This window comes from Cicer arietinum, chromosome 7 (genome assembly GCF_000331145.2).
Source record: "Cicer arietinum cultivar CDC Frontier isolate Library 1 chromosome 7, Cicar.CDCFrontier_v2.0, whole genome shotgun sequence".
NCBI lineage: Eukaryota > Viridiplantae > Streptophyta > Magnoliopsida > Fabales > Fabaceae > Cicer > Cicer arietinum.
The window spans coordinates 21,081,921-21,098,071 of NC_021166.2; the positions used below are offsets into that span (position 1 = coordinate 21,081,921).

The 16,151-nt window shown below is 29.6% G+C and overlaps 1 protein-coding gene across 2 annotated transcripts in view; it reads left to right on the forward strand.

Moving 5' to 3' along the window:
• Positions 1 to 12,579: 12,579 nt before the first annotated feature.
• Positions 12,580 to 16,151, forward strand: part of LOC101499314 (cathecol O-methyltransferase 1-like) — a 4,806-nt gene continuing 1,234 nt past the window's right edge. The window contains exons 1-2 of one of the 2 annotated variants that reach the window (XM_004509644.4): positions 12,580 to 13,249; positions 15,767 to 16,077. In XM_004509644.4, coding sequence (XP_004509701.1) covers positions 12,798 to 13,249; positions 15,767 to 16,077 — 763 coding nt within the window. In that variant the 5' untranslated portion in view covers positions 12,580 to 12,797. Of the gene's footprint in view, positions 13,250 to 14,796; positions 15,278 to 15,766; positions 16,078 to 16,151 lie in introns of those variants that run through there. The other variant, XM_004509645.4, reaches the window with a different exon arrangement.

A 16,151-nucleotide genomic window follows, 5' to 3' on the forward strand; every position in this document is an offset into this window, starting at 1 on the left:
TTCTGTCTTTCGTCAAACTTCCACAATGGAGAAAGGTTGCGCGACAAAGATAGGTTGTGCTAAGGATATCAGTTGTTCAATATTCTCCTTGTAAGTTTCACTTTCTTATCAATGTTGCTGTTTCTTTGTGTGATCGTTGTTTGCTTTAATTTAGGATTTTTAGTTATCAATTTATGTTTTTGTTTTTGTTTTTTTTCTTCTTCTCTAGTTTAGGATTTTTTTCTCTCTTCAAATTAGGATTTTTTGGTTATTAAATTTAGGGTTTGTTTTCCTTTAAGTTGTTTTAAATTGAGTTGTTTAATTCACCAATATTTTTCTACAACTATGTTGCGTTAAGACATGGCACAAACAAAAGATGAAAATGTAAGAATTTATTGAGTAATTGTATTTGTATTGTTGCAATTTATTTATCAATGTGAACCACATATTCATACTTTTCATATATGTGCAAGACATATATATATATTTTCCAAATATATTGTTCGACGTCAACCGTCACATGACAAATGCACAATGAACTCAAATTCAGACCTCCCCATTCAAGTGGATTTTAGACATGCCAACAAATTTATAAATTTCATGCGTTTTACTGTGGAAGTTGGCTAGTAGATGGGATGAACATAGTTAGGAGTTTATAATTACAATAGGATAATTAATTTTACACCGAATTATGTATATTTGGCTCTAGGACTGCTAATAATAGGTGAGTCATTGGAAGAAATTGAAAATGGAGATTGTGATGCTTTGCTGATATTTAGAGGAGATAAAGTAACTTGTGATATGATTGATGTATTGCTTCGCACATTTTAGATATACATGGTTAGATTTTGAAGACTTTATATACTCCTCACCTTTGGTGAGTTCTACTTTCCCCAATCAGGGAATCGAGTAAATACTCGTTATATTAAAACACTTGATGATCTAGAGTCTCTCCATAGCTAAAATTGGAGGGTTACAATAAATAATGTTTTAGTTGAATGTTTAAGTAGGACTGAAAGTGTGTTAAAAGAGGGGAAAAGAGAGTCGCAAACACATATAATAAGTTGTACAATTGTGCTACATGTATATATTTTTAATTATTTTATATCACCATTTTCCATCTTATGTTGTGTTTAAATTAACACACATTTATTAATATATATTAATAGTTGTTGTAGATCTGGACGTTGAACCATTTGTCCTTAGGTCAAACACATGTTACTGTGTTTTGATTATCGAGATTTTTGAACTGATCAGTTTTACAGTGTTAGAATAAAATAATACTAAAAGCATTTCCAAATAACATGATAAACATTTATATTATTGTCTTGTATAACTTGTTTAATATAATGTGTGAGTTTCAATCTTTTTTGTTTTTGCAGATAATTGAAGTGTTAATACAATCATTTGTTGTCGATCCTGAATATGAACCCCTCATAGGAAAAATATCATAGAGAATATCTGACTAAATATGACTAGAATAACATTATATGTTGTCACGTAACCCATATTTGGTATGAACATCTATTTATCTAGGGGTTTAATACCCAAACATGTTATCTTCAAAGAATCTTTGACTTCTTTAATGCGTCTTGGGAACAAATTATCAAAGTAACTTATATGAGAAACAATCTTATGTTCTAAACTATGACCAAAGACCAAGACTCCTCCCCATATCCAAGCAAGGATGCAATAGCCCGATCGCCACAATTTCCATCAGCTATCACATTAATTATATCATCAAAGTATGGTTGAATAACATCAGAAAATTGTTTCAAGAAAAAATGTGTTGAGGATTGAGAATGTTTATTCATCGAGGTTGAGAGGGTTGCTTCTTTGATGAATGCGATAATCTCTTCTTTGATGATTGAGACTATTACAATCTAGCCCCAATAATCCGTGTTGTTATTCATGATCTTCTCGTCCTTCCTCCAGTTAGTAATTAGCGAGTATGTGTCTTTCGTGGGAATCAAACCTGATACCTAAGGAATAAGTACCACCATTTATTCATTTCCATTACAACTTTATTGATGACATCTTGATCTAGTCAAAGAGTCAAGAGGAATATGAACACCATATGTGTCAAGTTTTGCAAGTGCTGAAGGAGTAACAATTGTATGCTAATTTAGGAAAATGTGAATTTTGGTTGGAAGAAGTGAAGTTCTTGGGACATGTCATTTCTAAGGAAGGTATCATTGTCGACCCAATCAAACTAGAATTCGTGATTGCATGGAAACAACCGTAAATGGTCGCAGAGATTAGCAATTTTTGGGCTTGGCTAGGTACTACATGAGATTTATTTAGGGATTTGGAAAAATTGCAGCTCCATTAACACACCTTACCAAGAAGAACCAAATTTATGCATGGAATGAGGTGTGTGAGAAAATTTTCCAGCTAATTAAAGAGAAACTAACTACGTAACCAGTGTTAGTGTTGCCACAACAAGAAGAGCCTTGCGAAGTTTATTGTGATGCTTCTTGTAATGCCCCAAATTTTTGATCCAAAATATTACTTAAAAAATACTTATTCCTTAGAATTTTTTTGATAATATACATAATAATTTATATTATATTTTTATTAGAATTCCATAGCAGATAAATAAAAACTTCTTCAAAAGGAAAGAAACTTTTATGATTTATTATAATATCACATTTCTCAAAATACAAATTGAATACTTTAGTCTTTTTCTTCCTATAGAAAAGTATAATCTCAATAAATTTGAGTTAACTATAATTTTTTAATTTTATTTCAAACACTTAGTAATACTTGTATAGTTTTTATTAATTAAATAAGTAAAATACAATTTATAACTCTCATTCTCAATAAAACCTAATAGAGCGGAACTTCTCCCAAACTTGAACTTCAAGACTCATCAACCTGTAATAACTGTGATTTCGCAAACGCAGGACCCAGCCAATCAAACACAAAAAATGTAGGAGGTGAGTTTTAAAATCATGTTAATGGTATAATATAAGTAAGAAGAACACACAAATATTCAACACATAACCGTAACAAACACATCACAATATAAAAAAAGCATTTCAAGAAAAATCATATTATAAAGTCAAAATCACTCAAGGAGAATCAATATCTCATTATAATATCAAATCATCTAAGAGAAATTAGTATCACATTAAATACACATTAACCACAACCAAACAATCATAAGACGGTGCAATGCTATGCATGCTCCTAATAACTATATATCCGGATATAATACTTGCCACTAAGACAACTTCCACACAGAATATCACCCATACCAATAAAGAAAATAAACTTGCCACAAAGAAAACTTCCACACAGAAAATCACTCATACCAATAGGGAAAAAACCTGCAACAAAGGCAAATTCCACGAAGATGCATATGCCATGACATGATAGTGCATTATCAAAATAAAATATTCTCACACAACCCACTAAGATGCATATGTCATGACATGATGATATACCATCAAAATCAACCATTTGCACACAACCCATTAAGATTAAGTCAAATGGTCCAAAATCACTTATACGAAATCACCACCTTATTCAAATATCACTAAATCATACATCACAAGTTTTTTTCAAGAAAATCAAGTATTCTTAAACAACCATCATAAAAATCAAGTCTTCCACCCACATATCATGAAGATCATATATTCATAAACAACTATCACATATCTTCACACATACCACACAGTTGCAGAATTTAAATCACACAACAACCTAATAAAAGTTTCTAATCCATATTTTAATCCTACAAATCATAATTAGTCATATTAATTCAATGATTACTAAATAGGGTTACTACCGTGCGTAGCGAGCCCCGAATGAATCTTTGGGAAATAAGATTTTCCCGTTCATCTCACATTATATATACTCATGAAATTAAACACCCTCTCACCCCTTATCTTTTTTTGACGCTTTCACACACGAATACAAGTTCGCAAGAAAAAACATTTTTTTTTGACTCCTTGTCTTTCAATAGATCTAAAGCAGAAAATAATCATATGGTATAATATAGTCATCATTCACACAGTCATTTTGACGCTAGTTTCACTCAAATCAGACTTACGATGAAGAAAAATCGTTCAAAATAACGAATTCCATAAACAGAAAAGTCGGGTATTTTAGAGAGAGATTGAGATGATTAAAAATCTAAAAAAATGTGTTTAATTGACTAGCTAAATGAATGAAACAATATACTGAAATTTGAATGAAAATAGAGAAAGTTTTCTAGAACAGTTATCGATCAGCAGTGTCAAACGTAATCCTAATTTTTTGTTTCTTCCTGGCTGGACATGTTGTTTCCAATATATTTTTAAAATTAGGTTTTACTTGTATATGGACCAAAACCATAAAACATATTTTATACATTTCTTTTTGTTTTTTTTTAAATAAAACCAAAAATTATCAAAACTAATTTTTTTAACACAACTTCATTACTAAAGTATTACTAATACTTCAAAACTAATTTTTATAAAAAGTAATTAAAGTAATTACTATTTTAAAATACATTAATAACAAAAACTCTCATATTCACAATATTAACTACAATTACTACTATAATATTTTACAAAATAATCACATAAAAATACTACCATATTTATAGAATAGTCAAAATGATAAAATAAATAATTAAAATATAAATAATTTATATTTATTACTAAATTTCAATAAATACGTTCAAAACCATCATATCATAGAAAATAAATAAAAATAAAGAAATTAATCACAATATTACTACTATCTTAAGACAATTATTTATAATACAAATAATTAAAATAGGAAATAGTCTTAAATAATTAAAATATAACTATGCAAACATTTATCATTTAGTTTAACGCACATAAAAATGTCACCACAAATATCTAATGCAAATCTACATGTAAATTCACTCAACATCTTATCCTCTAAAATACTTTTGCTAAATACCATTAAATAATTAAACAGAATATTGATAATGTATACTACTCATTAAATTAAATATATATATGATTATCAAACCATAAGATACTCACACATATAAGAAGAAGTAATCATAAAATTAATCAAGATATATTCTAAAATAATTTTAACACCAAATTAATTTCTTTGTAATCCTATTTAATTAATAAATAGTTGATTATGAAATTTGGGATGTTACAATTCTACCCAACTTAAAATAAATTTTGTCTTCGAAATTTGTAATGAAGAATATGCAGTCTATTATCTAATCTACCACCATCGAGATTGAAACTTAGTCTATAAGGATATAATAAACATGTTGAGGGCATTCATAACTCATTTAAGTACAACATACCATAAATCATCTTGCACAACATGATAGGAATTATAACATGAGTCAACCATACATATCATATTTAGCATTCAATTATTGAAGACAATACTATATAGTCACATACTATAATTTACAAATAAAACATAACATATAGACTTAGTTGTTAATAACTTACTAAATTTAATTGGGTGAAATGAAACATATTTCAAGTACATTGTTAGTTTCAACTATTTTTTTTTTCAAACAATGTATTACTAGTTTTACTTAAAAAATAAAGTTTAAATCATATCACCAATTACTCAACAAGTTTCACTTAAGTCACCCAAATAGAACAATCTTTAAATTACTAAGTTATTTCATATCTATAGGAATTATAAAAAGAAACACATATAACAACTCAATGACACTATATAAGATTTACAATTAATCGCTTTATAACAATATACATAGATGGTTGGGAATCAGAATATTCTAAAGATGCTCAAAGTAAGAAGGGTCTTGATATACACCACATCCCCTCGACTTCTTACATGTACTCTTCTTCACACGTCTTTTGATTTTAACATTTTCAGGTGGTGGACACATTGAATTTATAGTTGAAAAAGCAAATTCATGCACTTTACTTTTCAACACTCTTGTTACTATAACATTGCCCATATGTTCTTCTAAGAGAGTAACCATATACATATTTGTCGGTAACTATCCATCCAACTTTCTCGTATTCTTCAGCAATGCATATTTGAGTTTATATTGATACAAATATATTCGATCTCTGTAAAATGGATTGTTGCGTTCATGCTTTTTATCATAGAAACTTTTTTGAAACGCGTCCCTGATTTTTTTCCGTTGCAACCTCATCATGTTGTTCATAATGTCTCAACATTTACACATGTCACCTATGATGTGTTACAACATTATCTTCAGTTCCAAGGAGCAAACTCAACCCTACCATTAGAGATAAATTGTCACCATTAAGCAATTCAACAATATATAGTAAAATTATAAATTTGAAGTTTTATAGTGACGTGGCATACTTGTAAGTCATCGTGTTTCAAAAATGTACCACTTGATTAGTCCATGCTTCAACAAACCTTTTTTTTTTCTGTGAGGAGTCAACTAAGTCTCTTTCACATAATCAACAAACACTTGATTATCAACACATGCTTACTAAAACATGTGCAAACACATAATGTACTCTTTTTTTATCACTACAATACATAATGTCTTTTCACATATTCAGTGCTAATTCATGTCTATCATTCAAGACATATTGTTTGCATCTTGCTCAAACATTTTTGTCGATATGAAATCGACAAAATAAATTAACAACATGTGGAAATACAATACCAACTACTTTCATCAAAGCATAATTTCTATCGGTCACAATTCAAGTAATGACATTCTATATTTATTGGTTTTGTAGGTGTTGTCCATAATCAACACGATAGAAAATAAATTCAACAATTTCACTGAATTTGGATGACCCAAAAAATATCCCCCCATAACAGATGAGTCTTCCCACTTTCTATTACAACATACATATTTTGTATCATCAACTAACTTAAATAAAAGTTGCATTTATGTCTTAGGATCTCTCACCTGCAATCGAATAATACTCATTTGGTTATATATTTGTGAGATCTGAGTAACATTGTTCTTGTCATAGTCTACAATGAAAGTAATATGAGTCTCAGTGCAGTATTATATTTTGTTAAGTAATGCACATATTTTTTCCTTCTTCATCTAGCAGTCCAACAAATGCATGTCTCTCAATAATATTAGATAACTCATGGTTGTGATCACCACAAATTACTTTAACTGTACATCATATACAAACTATCTTTTAATGATTTTGATTTACGTTTGAAAGGACAACAACACTTCTTCACAAATTATTTAATAGTCCATTCTAAACTATCTTTTAATGGTTTTAATAAAGCTTGAAATGACAACCATATTTTTTTTGTTGAACTTCAAACACATTAGTATTTTCTTCATTTATCACAACCTATTAATAATTTATTGCTCCTTCCTCTCTATCCGATATTTTTATCTGATGATAACCGTCACTTTGTTTTTAATAACAATCTCTCTAGTCCAATTCACAATAGTTTCTTGTGTATCAAATATCTGAAGAAAAATATAAAATAAATTATACTAATTAATCACAATAATAACTTTTTACAATATTATTATTAATTATAATTATTCATACTTGATATGTGGTGAAAAATATCGATGGTATCTACACATTGTTTTATTACATAGTAATAGCGATTTTCCAATAATTTTCATTCTAGTTTCTATATAAAAAAACTTGTAATTTATGAGAAAATTTATATAAGTTTCCCGATACATTTTTGTTTCGAAGAACATAAATTAAATTTTTTAAAAATTTCAAAAAAATATCGCATACCAAAAAGTTTGATATTTTAAAGAAAATGTGGAGTATAAGTATTACCGTGGAATTCAGGATAAATTTTTCCAATTTTTTAAAGCCTCGGAGCTTGATGATATCCGCCATCAATAAAAAAAAGTACTAGTCTCTCTGATACCAGATGTTTAAGCATTTTATTTTTTTTTAAATTAAAAAATAATTATAATACTTTTTGTTTTGTACTCTTAAAAATACACAAACATACATTAAATAAATTTTATTTTTACTTAATAAATAAAATATATAAAAGACTAAATCAACCTAAATTTATTATTTTTTAATATGTGTGTATAAGACTAAAAAATCAAAGTTTCACGTATGCATTATCTATTTAATATTTTAGATATTCCAATTGGAGATAGTCTTAAACAGTTTTTAATGACGAAGATCATCAATAATCATCATTTATTGTCTGTTGGTGCATAGTGGTCTCTCTTATTATTGGATGTCTCTAAATACTATTCTTCTGTAAAAAAACGCTTTGATTATGTTTTTTGTGTGTACATGTTTTGATTATGTTTTGAACCCAAATCAAATGGAGCTCGACGGTAAATTATAATATTTTATTATTAGTGTAAGATATTGTTTTAGTTTAAAAAAATTGTATTAGTTCTTAATTTGTTGAGTTTTCAATAATACTCATGAGTTTAATATAATGACAAATTTTCTTGCAAATATTTAGAATATGAATTAAGTATCATTTACGTGCAACTATAAAATTCATATTTGGACTCGAGTCTTGTATGTTTAAGTTATATGTTCAAGTTTGGATTTGAACTAGAAAATTTCGTTAAGTTAGATTAATTGTTTAGTATATTATATGTTAGATTTAAATATGCACAACACATTCAAATAGAGGTTGCTTTGATTTTAATTCATATAAAAAAATTTCTTTCAATTTAACATTACAATTTCACAAAACTTTAAATTTTGTCTTTCATCGCCATTTTTCAGTTGAAGTGGATAAAATTCGATGATGTAGAACGTGTGACTAGTTTTTTTTGCTGAAAAAATAATTCTTTTGCTAAAAAAAATTAAAATTAAAATAAATTGGGAAGTAGAAATAATTCTCAATTTAATAAAAACTGCATTATGTTCTATTTTTTGATATGATAATCCATGAGTGTTAATGGTTTGATCGATTATTCTCTATACAAAAGATCACTATTTAATCAAGTATTGACGTAAGAATAATTGATTAGTTTAAGTAAGATAGAATAAACGATTAATTGAATTTTGGCAATCGGTTAAGATAATATATAGAATTGTAAAACGTCTCAGTTAAGCAATAATCTATTAGTAAAGCTTATTTAATCGATTTTGACAATAAGGAGGACTTAGAATATATAAATTAAGAACAATAAATTAGTAAGAGTTAGATGAGGACTTAGAATATGTATAGCATGTTAGGCATTGATTCATATAATAGGAGATGTTGGGGAGGTGTCATGATAATCGGAGTTCTACCTTCGATAGATTTTGAGGGAGTTGTCACTAAGAAAGTCTTACCTAAAGATGAGAAACTGCTGAGACAATTTGTTGAATATTTAATTTATCTTATTAGACATTCTTGTTCGTCGAGGAAGTAGGTAAATTATCTACCTTCCTCAACTTGAAATTGTAAGGTTCTAACGGAAAGTAGTTGATCATTAAGATTCTTATCGTGTTGTCATGCATTTGTTGATATTGTTATATGTTATGACATTGAATGAACATTTGATTTACTTTACTCTACTTGTTGTTTTTGAAAATCGAAAACCTTTGAAAACAATTTATGCCACCGAAAATATTACTGGGTTGAGTCGCAGACTAGGTCGCTCTCTTTAAGACGTTTCGAGGCACTGCCCAAAATTGTGCAAGGCAGACTATCAACCACGAAGTCCCCAGGATAAAACAACCCAGATTCACTGTATCGGAGTTCTACTGCATTGTAGAAAACCGTTCTAGAATTACACCCTCTGTATGCCAGTCGAATGACTGACACTCTAATATAGCACGAAGGCTACTCAAGAAAATTAGAAGAAGAAGAAGAAGAAAATTAGGGGGAGAAGTGAGAAAAGCCTCAGATACGGAGAGCTTTTGGTGTGCTTTTCCAAGTGAGGTGAGCTCTCTATTTATAGATGAGTTCAGCAACTGGATCCCAGAAAAAAGGGGGGATCCAAGAAACAAACAATATTGGTTCAGTCCATTATGGAGTCTGAAATGATAGCACTACCAACTGCTAGTGAAGAAACGAGTTGGCTTAGATGCTTGCTAGCTGAGATCCCTTTATGGGAAAAACCAATGTAAGTTGTGTTGATCCACTGCGACCGTACCGCAACTATTGCAAATATTAAGAATCGTTATTACAATTGAAAGAGACGACAAATACATCCTAAATACAACTTAGTTAGAGAGTTACTTTCTAAAGGAGCTATTATAATGGATCATGTATGCACTGATGAAAATTTAACAGATCATTTGACAAAAGGATTAGTTAGAGAGAAATGCCTAATTACATCCAAAAGGACGTGACTATTGCCTATAGATCAATGAGTCACTCATAATGGTAACCCGACCTAAAAGACTGGAAATCCCAAGAATTATGTTTAATGGGTAATAACAAGTTGTGAAGTAATATGAGATGAATATGCTATTATAGAAGCATGATTCTTGAAGCATGAAAGAATAAGGTAATAGAAACTCTTAATAAGATATATATATACTCTATGTGGAGTGGAGTACCTAGCTACATGAGTACTCTTGATAAACTTACCTATGTGAATGTGGAAGTGGGGCTGCTTTCTATGGAATTTTGAGGCATAATTCCTAGGGCGTTCACTATACTGGGGTAGACGTGCAAGACCATTAACGCACATGCATTTTAGAATACACCATATGAAAAGGTTGTGTGTGGGTTTGTCTTCAAAGATACAGTTCAAGACTACGAGTTACTTTTGTTGAATCTAAATCTTACTTACTATGCAAAGGTTCAAGTCAGAAGAAACATCTGCTTATGCATAATCTTATAGAAGCGTTTGACGCTACTTCAAAAACATTTTTTTTTTAATTCAAGTGGGGATTGTTGGAACATAGAGAGTATGCTAATGTATGAATTTAAAATTTGTTGAAGTCTCTTATTGGAAAGCTCTCATATATTGAGTAGTTTTCAACTCTATAAATACTAAAGTCCCACATTGGATATTCAACACATGTGGGATTGTTTCCATCACTATATAAAGAGTGTCAAACTTTTGTGCAAAACACACCAAAGTTGGATGCAATTCCCAACTTTATCCTTTCTCCCTATTTTGCTCGATGCAATTACGAACCATTTTTCCTCTTTCTTTATGTCCCTTCGATTTTTGAGTGGTCATAATACCATTGTCCTTTTAGAGCGATTTTTGAGTCGTAGTCCCTTTGATTTTTGAGTGGTCCTAATACTACTGTCCTTTTAGAGCGGCTTTTGTGTCGTAGTCCCTTCGATATATGAGTGGTCTTAAGTACCATATTTTTAGAGTGACCATTATAGCCATATTGAGGGTGTAATTTTATAACGGTTTTCTATAGTGTAGTAGAACTCCGGTACAGTTTATCTTGGGAACTTCATGATTGATAGTCTGCCTTGCACAATTTGGGTAGTATCGTGAAACGTCTTAAAGAGAGCAACCTAGTTCACAATTCAACCTAGTAATATCTTCGATGACTGAAATTTGTTTTGAAAAAAAATTTCAAAACTCAAAAATAACATTTCCCTGTTCCACAAATGCTACTTCTCTTTTATCAGCCTAATTTTTCTTTTAGTATGTATCCATACCATCCTTCAATTGTAAACTCTTTTCATGTTCTCCACAAAAGGAATTAAAATCAGCATGGTTAGCCCAAGAGTTGCAAAATTTAAATGGTTTCAGACTTTAGTTCTCTTCCAAACTATACAACCACAATGGATACTAATATGATACGTCTCGATCCGCTATAAATTGAGACATTACCTTCCATTTTTCCTAACCCCTTAGGATAACAAAAACATTTCAATCCTACTCATTGCACGTTCGATTGAACTAAAAACCTAAATGGATTAGAATAAGTCGGATGAGGACGAAAATGACATAAATGTTAATCCAATGACACAAAAACACTTATTGGATGCACAAGATTGGTTAAAAAACCTAAATAGATTAGAATAAGCCTAGGGAGGACGAAAATGACCTAAATATTAATCCAATGACACAAACACACTTATTGGATGCACAAGATTTGTTAAAAACTTAAATGGATTAGAATAAGCCTAGGAATGATGAAAAATATCTAAATATTAATCCAATGACATAAACACACTTATTGGATGCACAAGATTGGTTAAAAACTATAAATAGATTAGAATTAGTCTAAGGATGACAAAAATGACATAAATGTTAATCCAATGACACAAACGCACTTATTGGATGCACAAGATTGGTTAAAAACCTTAAATGAATTAGAATAAGTCGAAGGAAAACAAAAATAACCTAAATATTAATTCAATGACACAAACGTCATTTTCCCGTATTTCATCAATCAAAATCACCTAACTAAAATCTCTAACAAAACACCAATCACTTTAAACCAAATTGACATATATGTTTAACTACTTCTATTTTTTTTTTATAAATAATTATATTTAATATCTATTCGTTTGTGCCACTTTAAACCAACACATAAAATAATTATATTTAATTACTTCTATTTTTTTTAAATTATTAATATCTATTCGTTTGTGCCGTAATATTTATCAATAAAAAGATTTTGACCCAGTTTAATTGATTTTGAATTGTTGACTGACCTCACCTCACCCAACACATGGGTTGTAAGAATATTAATATTTTACAATTTGTATATAGTGTTTGGGTTTTATATCCAAACATAAAAGTTGATACACGTAAAGTTAATACATCTATTCAATACTCATTTTTATTCAAATAATAATATCTATGAATTTGGTCAGATAAATTTTAAATGTTTATTAAACAATGTCCTAATTTTTTGGTCAGATGTTGATTAAACTTTGCAGCAGACGTTATTGAACCACAATGATATATATACACGTGAGCCTCGCCTAAATAATTGAAAGTTAGGAATATTGATTTGTTTCAACTCGAGATGGATAGTACACTTTCCAGCGGAGTAGAGTTAGGCGATGTTGAAGAGAGAAGAGAAGCACAGGAATTAGAAGATGAAGAAAGCTTCGCATACGCTATGCAACTTTGCAATTCGATTGTGTTACCAATGACACTTCAATCTGCAATTGATCTTGGCGTATTCGATGTGTTGCAAAAAGCCGGTGAAGGTGCTCAACTATCTGCCCATGAAATTGCTTCTCGCATTTCCTGCAACAATCCTGATGCTCCTAAAATGTTAGATCGGATCCTTGCTCTTCTTGCTTCTCACTCGGTGCTTAAATGTTTGGTAATTCAAGATGAAGAAAAGCTTGGATCCTTTCATAGACTTTATACTATGTCTCCTGTTGCCAAATTCTTGGTTCCTAATTCTGATGGTGTTTCATTAGGACCCTTGTTGTCTTTGATTCAAGATAAGGTCTTCTTAGCTAGCTGGTAAGTTTATCCCTTTCTCACTAATTATTATATTATTGGAAATTAAGTTGGTTAATTAAATGACTTGATTAAACTGTATATAGTTAATTTTTTTGATATGGTTTATGAACTAGTTGTATATAGTTAATTTTTATTTTTATTTTTAAATATAGTTGAATATATTTGTGATAGTTTTATTTTTGGGGTAATTTTGTGTTGAACCGTTGATTTTATTTAGTTTATGATTATGTAAAAAAGACATAATTAATAGCTATTTGAAACATAATGATAATTAATTACATTTATTAAAAATATAATTTTTTTTTTCCATATACCTAATTTACTACATTTATATTTTTTAATTAAAAAAATTATTTTATCTAAATATAAACTATCTTTCTCTTCAAAAATAAATTAATAAAATAATTTAAATTATCAGTAAATTTAATATTACAACTAACTTTTGTAATTCGTGTGATTTAATCACTGAGGTATTATTTTAGTAGTATTTTATATTTGAGGTAATCAATACCTATATATAAAAGAGGATTTTTTTTTTGGTGTAGCCTGATGTTCCTACACTGTATTTTTCAGTTTTTCTTATTTATCAAAACAGTTACTTTATCTTTTTTTTTTCTTTCTAATACATGTGTATACCACAAATTCTACTTATATATCTACGGAAGCATACATATACTATATAAAATAAATTATAAATCTTAATTAAAATTATACAAAGAAATATAATAAAATATATATACACCTTAAGACAATAAAAAAGAGACAGAAAGACACAAGAGTGTTGGATGTGATGTAGCATATAATATGTTATTAGAATGAGATCTAACACTTATTTGTCTTCCGTCTACACACTAATAATTTAAATGACATTTACTTAAATTGGATCAGATATTTCTAAGAAACAATTAAGCATATGTTATTTTGAGATTTGGATCAATGACCTTTTACTTTAAAACTGATCCAAACTAAATCGCAAAAATCTTATGTGATAAAGTAAAAACTAATAAAGACAATGCATCCTAAGGAGAGATAAAGTCAAAACAAATAACTATCTCTTAAGTTTGAATACAAGAGAAGAGAACTAAAAATTTAATAACTTTGAGAATTTAGAAATAAGAAATCAAAACAAGCCACCCTAACCTTTATTTAATATAGTTGGATTTCGTGATATTAATATGGCAAGTTTTAAAATAAATCATATTTCGTATGGTGGTCTACAGTAGACTAGGACTTAAAAGTCACATGAAACTCTAACAAAGATTGACGATATTTTTCAAAAATATAAGTTAACATTTCTTTTGTTTTACGGTTGATACATAATTTGATTGGTATCGGTTTTTTTAGTTGAGGTCTGAGGAGTAAAATTATTTTCTCTTACTTTTATCGAAATAATATCGGTCAAGTCATTATCTCATGCATAAACACCTTGAAAACCGTCAACTTATACTTATGAAGAAGAGTGTCATCGAACATTCTTACAATTTTAGGTTACTTTAAAACATCGGTTCTCTGTAGACTAAAGTGGTCCGCTATATAATAAATTGCAGTTTGCGTAGGGTGTTTGGGTTTTCAAGTTGAGATGGAAAACCTTTCAAATGTGATAGAGTTAGGTGAGGGTGAAGAGAGGAAAGAAGCACAAGAATTAGAAGATGAAGAAAATTTCTCATATGCTATACAACTTTGCTACGCTGTTGTGCTTCCAATGGCACTTCAATCTGCAATTGAGCTTGGCATATTTGATGTGTTACAAAAAGCCGGTAAAGATGCTCAACTCTCTGCCGATGAAATTGCTTCTCATCTTTCCTTCAAAAATCCTGATGCTCCCAAAGTGTTAGATCGGATCCTTACTCTTCTTGCTTCTCACTTGGTGCTTAAATGTTTGGTACTTCAAGATGAAGAAAAGCTTGGATCTTTTCATAAACTTTATAGTATGACTCCTGTTGCCAAATTCTTTGTCCCTAATTCTGATGGTGTTTCATTAGGACCCTTGTTGTCTTTGATTCAAGATAAGGTCTTCTTAGCTAGCTGGTCAGTTCAATTCCTTCCCTAACTGGGACTCGTACTTTTGGTGTTTGTGCTCTATTCCTTTGTTTTCTTTATGATTGCTATTACTGGATGGTACTAGTATGCTATATCTATCTAACTGAAATATGGACCATCAATGATCAATGAGTTAGTTAGTTAGTTATCACTCGCTTAGATGTTAGTTACAACTCCCTGGAAAGTTAGTTGCGGTTGTTGTAAGTAACTAGATAGTTAGTTTGAACATTTCATGTACTTATTTATCATCTTAGGTGCTACAACCGCAAAAGGCTATTTAGTGCTTAGACAAATTATTTTATCTTTCTTTTATTTGATATATATTATAAATTTAGAGGATATTTGAAAGGATTGGAGTTAATTGAAAGTCAATTCTCATTCCTCACTCTCTATAAACCAATTCTTTCATTTCCCTTTAACTAATCATAGTGAAAAAATAATTCAAAAAAAAAAACTGTTTATTTTATTCCTTCACAGGCCTGAGCTTAAAAATGCAATTAAAGAAGGAGGTATTCCATTCAACAGGGTTTATGGATCACATGCCTTTGAATATCCAAGCATGGACTCGAGGTTCAACCAAATTTTCAATACAGCTATGATCAATCACACCAAAATAATCATGACGAAGGTTATTGAGACCTACAAAGGTTTTGAAGTCATAAATAAGCTTGTGGATGTTGGAGGTGGTCTTGGGGTTAACATTAATTTGGTGACTTCCAAATACCCTCATATAAAGGGTATCAATTTTGACTTACCTCATGTCTTACAACACGCCCCTTCTTATCCTGGTATGACCTTTTTACAAGTTCTTTATGACGATTTTAGGAAAGTAAATGAATAGCTGTTTCTATGCTATTAGTGT